The 6754-nt window shown below is 41.5% G+C and overlaps 1 protein-coding gene across 1 annotated transcript; it reads left to right on the top strand.

The window, feature by feature from the left end:
- The first annotated feature begins 246 nt into the window (after window positions 1-246).
- On the top strand, window positions 247-1038 carry LOC112088462. The gene has a single exon (XM_024158746.1). It carries the CDS (start codon window positions 247-249, stop codon window positions 1036-1038), a length of 792 nt encoding a protein of 263 aa, XP_024014514.1.
- The last annotated feature ends 5716 nt before the right edge of the window (window positions 1039-6754 follow it).

Genomic DNA, 6754 nt, shown 5'->3' with positions numbered 1-6754 from the left:
GAAACGGTTTATGCGGCAGTCATAGACAGGTCCGCAAAACATGTTAGGGGTTAACAACGTCTTCAAAAGGCGATTCTGGGAACACCTATTTTTGAGTTCTGAGAATACCTATTGGTAATATCTGTGGAAACTCAAAGCGGATCTTCTTCGGAAAACGCTGTTCATAGCGACTTAAACGTTTTAGTCGCTGATCTGAATCTTGGTTCTTAATACTAACTTCGGTTATCTCTGTGAACAGATTCAACTATGACTAACGGTGATGTCAACATGACTACCAATGGAAGCTTGGGTGAAGCCAGGATGCCAGCGTCGGTAACCGCGAGACTTCAGCCCGACAAGTTCGATGGTTCGAACTTCAAGCAGTGGCAAGAAAGGATGCACTTCTTTCTGTCGTCAATGCAGCTGAGCAAGTACCTCACAGAGAATCCCCCAGCGGTGCCAGAAGGAAACAAAGATGCTACGATTCTGGCTACCGTTGAAGCGTGGAAGCACTCAGACTTCCTATGCAAAGGGCACATCAAGAATCGCCTGGTGGACCAGCTGTTCGATGTGTACAGTGAGGTCAAAACTTCCAAAGAACTCTGGGATGCTTTGGAAAAGAAGTACAAGTCGTACAATGTTGGCTCTGGGAAATTTGCTACAGCGAAACTCCTCAAGTTTGAGATGGTGGATTCTCGTCCCATCATGCCACAAGTGCACGAGCTGGAACTAATCTTTCAAGAGATTAGGACTGAAGGAATGAAGCTATGTGAGACATTCATGGTGAACTGTTTCATTGAGAAGTTACCTCCAAGTTGGGCAGATTTCCAGAACTATCTTGCTTACAAGCAAAATGCCCTGTCTCTGGCAAATCTGATCTCCAGATTGCAGGATGAGTTACTAAAATGTGACAGAGTTGGAAAAGAAGATGGTCAGATCATGACCCATGATGCAAACGTGGCTGAATACAGGAAAAAGGACAAAGGCAAACCATCCAACAAAGCTGCGCCTAACAAGTTTCCTCCACAAAACAACTCTAGCTTCAAGAAGCAAGGTTAAACACCCATGAAGAACAAGTTAAATGGGAAGTGCAACTACTGCAACAAGCTTGGACATAAGTTTTCAGAGTGTCGCCGAAAGGCTAAGTCTGAGAACAACCAAGCTCACTTGACCAAAGCAGACCTGTGTGCAATGGTTACAGAGGCTAACTTGGTGGAAGAGAATCCCAAGGCGTGGTGGTATGACGTAGGTGCTACCACACACATCTGTATTGACAGAAAGATGTTCAGTTCCTATCAGAAGTGCAAGACTGATGATCAACTGAAGATGGGAAACATCTCCCAATCCAAGATTGAAGGTACTGGAAAAGTTGTGTTGAAAATGACTTCAGGCATGGAGGTTACTCTTAACAACGTGAAGCATGTTCCAGACATGAGGAAGAACCTGATCTCTGGTACTCTGATGAGCAAGCATGGATTTCCAATCAACTTTGAGTTTGACCAGCTGATATAGGAAGAATGGTATTTTCATAGGAAAAGGTTATGTTAAGTCAGGATTGATCAAAATGTGTGTAATGACAATCCTGAGGAAAAACAAAGTTGTACCTGATTCCAAAGATTTAATTAATAAGAATTCAGTTGCTTATGTGGTTGAGTCTTCTAATATTTGGCATGAACGTTTAGGACATGTTAATTACAAGTCTATTCAAAGACTGATGAATTTGAACATGATTCCAAAATGCAAAATTAGAAAAGACAAATGTGAAATTTGTGTCCAAGCAAAGCTCACAAAAACACCATCACCTCATGTTGAAAGAACTACTGAACCTCTTTGATTAATCCATACTGATCTGTGCGATTTAAAATATCTACCATCAAGAGGTAGTAAAAAGTATTTTGTGACTTTCATAGATGATTGTACAAGGTACTGCTATGTGTACCTGCTGCGTAGTAAAGATGAAGTCTTGGACAAATTCAAAGAGTACAAACTCGAAGTTGAAAAGCAACTGGCAAAGACCATCAAAATGGTCAGAAGTGATAGGAGTGGAGAATATGATGGACCTTTCAATGAGTTTTGCCAGATAAACGGAATTATCCATCAAACTACAGCCCCCTATTCACCTGAATCCAATGGAGTTGCAGAAAAAAAGAACCGAACTCTGAAGGAGATGATGAATGCAATGTTGCAGGAATCTGGGACACCCAGAATCTGTGGGGGGGGGGGAAGCACTGCTCACCACAAATTATATCCTCAACAAAATACCTCATAAGGTAACTGGCATAACACCGTATGAACTTTGGAAAGGTAATGTACCTTCGTACAAATACCTGAAAGTGTGGGGGTGCTTAGCAAAAGTCGCAGTGCCACCTCCAAAGAATGTCACAGTTGGACCTAAGATTGTGAACTGTATCTTTATCGGATATGCTCACAATAGTAGTGCTTATCGATTTCTGGTACATATGTCAGATGTATCAGATGTCCAAGTAAATACTATCATGGAATCAAGGAATGCTTCTTTCTTTGAACACATATTTCAATATAGGGATAAGCAAACTACTAAACGCACTCGTGAAGAAAGAGATGCGACTACTTCTGTAAATGAGATGGAAGTAGAACAGGTTGAAGATGAACCTAGATGAAGCAAAAGAGCTCGTAAGGAAAAATCGTTTGGTGAAGATTTCATGATGGTCTTTCTTGTCGAGAATGAACCGAGATCTTACACAGAAGCCATGTCTACACCAGAAGCTCCTTATTGGAAGGATGCTGTCAATAGTGAGATAAGTTCTATAATGCAGAATCATACCAATGAGATAACTGACTTAACTCAAGGGTTCAAAGCACTAGGGTGTAAATGGATCTTCAAGACCAAGCTGAAAGCTGATGGTTCTATAGATAAGTACAAGGCACGTCTTGTGGTGCAAGGATTCAGACAAAAAGAAGGTCTAGATTTCTTTGACACCTATTCTCCAGTTATGAGAATAACTTTGATCAGAATATTGATTGGTGTAGCAGCCTTGCGAGGCTTGGAAATCCATCAGATGGATGTTAAAACTGCCTTTTTAAATGGAGATTTAGAAGAAGAGATATACATGAAACAACTCGAAGGTTTCGAGGTTAAGGGTCAAGAACACAAAGTGTGTAGACTCGTGAAATCATTGTATGGATTGAAACAAGCTCCAAAATAATGGTACGAAAAGTTTGACAATGTGATGATGTCAAATGGTTTCTGCATTAACGAATGTGATAAATGCATCTAGTATAAATGTACTCCAAACGGATACATCTTACTATGTCTGTATGTGGATTCCATGTTGATTATTGGCAGTAACAAGTAACAAAGATACCATTCAACAAACCAAGAACATACTCAATGGAAAATTTGACATGAAAGACATGGGACTGATAGTAGAAATTTTTCAATCCTTGATCAATTCCTCAACTACTCATGTCATTGTAGCACTTGAGGTATCAATCCAAATGGAGAGATTCTAGACACTAAGACTATGAGGATCAATTCTTAATCCAAGTCTAACTAAACAGATGAGTTGGTAACCAAGATTATCTAAAAGCATATAACAGAACAAGCAAGAACAAACAGTAATTAAGAATTAAACAAGCAAGAGAAACTAAACAAACACTCAAATTCAAATAAAAAGAAAGCTAAACCTCTAGATGTGATCATTGATCAGGGTGCTTTAAATGTGAATTCATGATGCTAAGCAAACAATGCAACACTTGCAAATCTTTAGTCTAGACTTCCAATTCAGATTAATTCATTCTCATGACAGAAATCCCTTTGTTAATTACCAATTCAAGACTAATTCCCATTAGTGAATAAGCAATTAACAAGCATAAGGTTCCAAGTCTAACATGACCAGACAGCCTCTTTGTGCATCAAAATAAGAGCTAAGAAAGACTGAATCTTATACAGAAAGATAAAGCAAGCATCACATGATCTCAAATTCCAATTAACTTAGAACTCTAATCTAGATTAATCCTCTCATGAAGGCACTAACCTCTACACTAATCCATTTTCAAACAAAATCATCATTTGTGAAATATGAATCAATGAGCATTAAGAAACAGTTCTAATATGCCATTCATGCATTTAACAATCATTCCCATGACATTAATGCATAAACCCTTAGTTAGCTTTCATTCAGGCATTTCATCAAACACTTTTGGTGCATGAAAAACCCAGATTCTAGACCCAAGTGATGTGCAAGGATCTAGCATTAGGATCAGCTAACTAAGGAAAGGAGAAGAGAATCTAAGCTTAAACAATCATTAATCTACATCTAAGCACCCTAATCTACACACCTAGAAGCTTAAAAGATGACTACTCACTAATCATGAAGAACACATCTAATCTTTTGCAAGAGATGATGTTAATCATGATTAGAAGCAGAAATGAGATGATGAGATGATGAGAAACAGACTTAGATTGATTAAATCCTTGAGATCTCTCTTAATCCAAAACGTTTTTACACTAAAAAGGAAAGAAAACTAGAGAGAAACTAAGAGAGAAGATGATATCCCCCGGGTTTTTCTCCCAAAAAAAACTATATATACCTAGTGCTAATGGACCGGGTCAGCCCAGGACAAACTGGGTACTGACCCGGCTCAGTTGGGTCAAGTGGAAATCCTGCGGGTCAGTCCAGTATGTCCCAGGTCGCACACCTAAGTCGCAGTAGATGAAGACTTGTCTTGTGAAGCCTGAATCGCCTTGTCTTAGCCGCACGCCTAAGTAGGAGTGTTTTGCGAGTGTTGCTGCGGCTTGGTCTCCTTCCTCTCCAAATCGCAGGGCTAAGGCGGTTTCTGGGGAATGTACAAACTGTGCGGGTTGGTCTCTATTGCACCTAGGTCGCAGGCTCAAGTCGGAGTGATTTGCGAGTGATCGTGCGGCATAGTTCCAGGCGCGGCTAACTCGCATGCCTAAGTCGCACGATTGTGGACTTAGCATTTCTCTTGCTCTTGAGCTTCAGACCTCTTACAGTGATAGTTTACCCGCACATATCAACTCGCAGCATCAGCATTCAGGCGTTCATCTTCAGGCCTGCGGGTTAACCAAGTCGCAAGACCATCTCGCAGCATCCAGAGCAGCTTAGACCACTTCGCATTCCGGAGAGTGTAACTCCTATGAGACTTGTCTGAATTGAATGATTTTGGTTTCAGAAGACAGAGGACTCATTTATCTCCAACTTTGGTGAAGGAAGCTTCGGTGCTTGGGAAGTGTAAGACTTCCTGGAGGGCACATCTTTGCAGTGCATGTACACGACCAGAGAGAGGCGTCTAGACATGTGTCCATTCCGGAGACCGTATCTTTCTGCTCATAGATCCGAATTGAATGCTCTTGGACGTTCTGGAAAGAAGACTCAAATGTCTCTGGTTCTCATGAAGGACCCGGAAACTAAATCGGCCTGGAAGTGCACCGTCCTTCGCATCCTTTAGAACTGATCTGCTCGGTCCGGAATACCTGGGAGACTGGGGTTCCTTCCGACAAGCTTATCTCTCTGCTCACGCGTCCGAATTCCACGATTCTACTTTCTAAGAGACCGTGATGCAATGCTCTCCAACTTCTATGAAGCACCCGCCGTCTGAATCGGACCGGAAGGCTCCCCGGACAGGCGATCATTCAGGGGTATCGGATTGCTCCGGAATGAGTGCGAGACCTGTTCGTCTTCCGATTACCATATCTTTCAGTTCCGTGGTCCAAATGCCTTGATTCCAACTGTTATGAACTCTTGACTCAGTTATCGCCAACTTTTATGAAGACTCCGACAGCTGAATCTGCCGGCAAGAGCTTCCGGTGACGCGATTTCGGAAATGTATCTGCACCCGGGAATTTTGGCCGAGAGACTTGACCGCGGTACGTGTTTTTGGCCGAGAAAGTTACCCGCGGGAAGGATTTTGGCCGAGAATCTTCGGCCATCAGTATATCATTTTGCCGAGAAACCCAAAATTGCTCCTTTTCACCATTTTTGATCATTTCAACTCCATTTCTTCATCTGAATCACATCCTCCACTCCAAATAAACTCCAAAAGCACCTGTTTAACACTCCAAAACATGCAAAACTCTCTTGGCCCTAATGCAATCTCCTAAGTCCTAAAACAATGCTTAAACACCTAAAATGCATGCAAATGAGACATGATTTGGACTAGAATATGTACATTAAATGATGCAATTTATGAATATATCAGGGACTTGCAGATGTCATTCTTGGGATTAAGACCATTCAGACTTCAGATGGAATTACTCTGTCTCAAGATCACTATGCTGAAAAGATCCTAGAGAGGTTTAAGACCTACTCGAATGGAACCGCAAAAACTCCAATGGATATGCAAGCTCACCTAACCAAGAACACAGGTGAACCAGTATCACAGGTGGAGTATGCACGGGTAATTGGAAGTCTGATGTACTTGACCAATTGTACAAGACCCGATCTAGTGCATGCGGTAAACGTGTTAAGTCGCTACACAAGTAATCCAGGTCATACTCATTGGAAAACAATAACTAGAGTGTTGAACTATTTGCGATACACTAAGGGTTATGGGCTGCACTTTGGTAAAGAACCAGCAGTGTTAGAAGGGTACAATGATGCCAATTGGATTTCAGATTCTAGAAATTCCAAATCCACAAGTGGATATGTCTTTACACTCGCTGGAACAGCAGTATCCTGGAAATCTTCCAAACAGACACTCCTGGCCCGATCAACCATGGAGTCAGAGTTCATAGCTTTAGACAAAGCAGCAGAAGAAGCAGATTGGCTTCGGA

The sequence above is a fragment of the Eutrema salsugineum genome, unplaced genomic scaffold (genome assembly GCF_000478725.1).
Source record: "Eutrema salsugineum unplaced genomic scaffold, Eutsalg1_0 scaffold_14, whole genome shotgun sequence".
Lineage (NCBI taxonomy): Eukaryota > Viridiplantae > Streptophyta > Magnoliopsida > Brassicales > Brassicaceae > Eutrema > Eutrema salsugineum.
Note: the sequence above shows the minus strand (reverse complement) of the source record. Positions and strands in the feature narration are given on the sequence as shown.

Bases quoted from the DNA above. Each gene is read 5' to 3' on its own strand.
- LOC112088462 (XM_024158746.1), top strand. From the start codon at position 247: ATGACTAACGGTGATGTCAACATGACTACCAATGGAAGCTTGGGTGAA.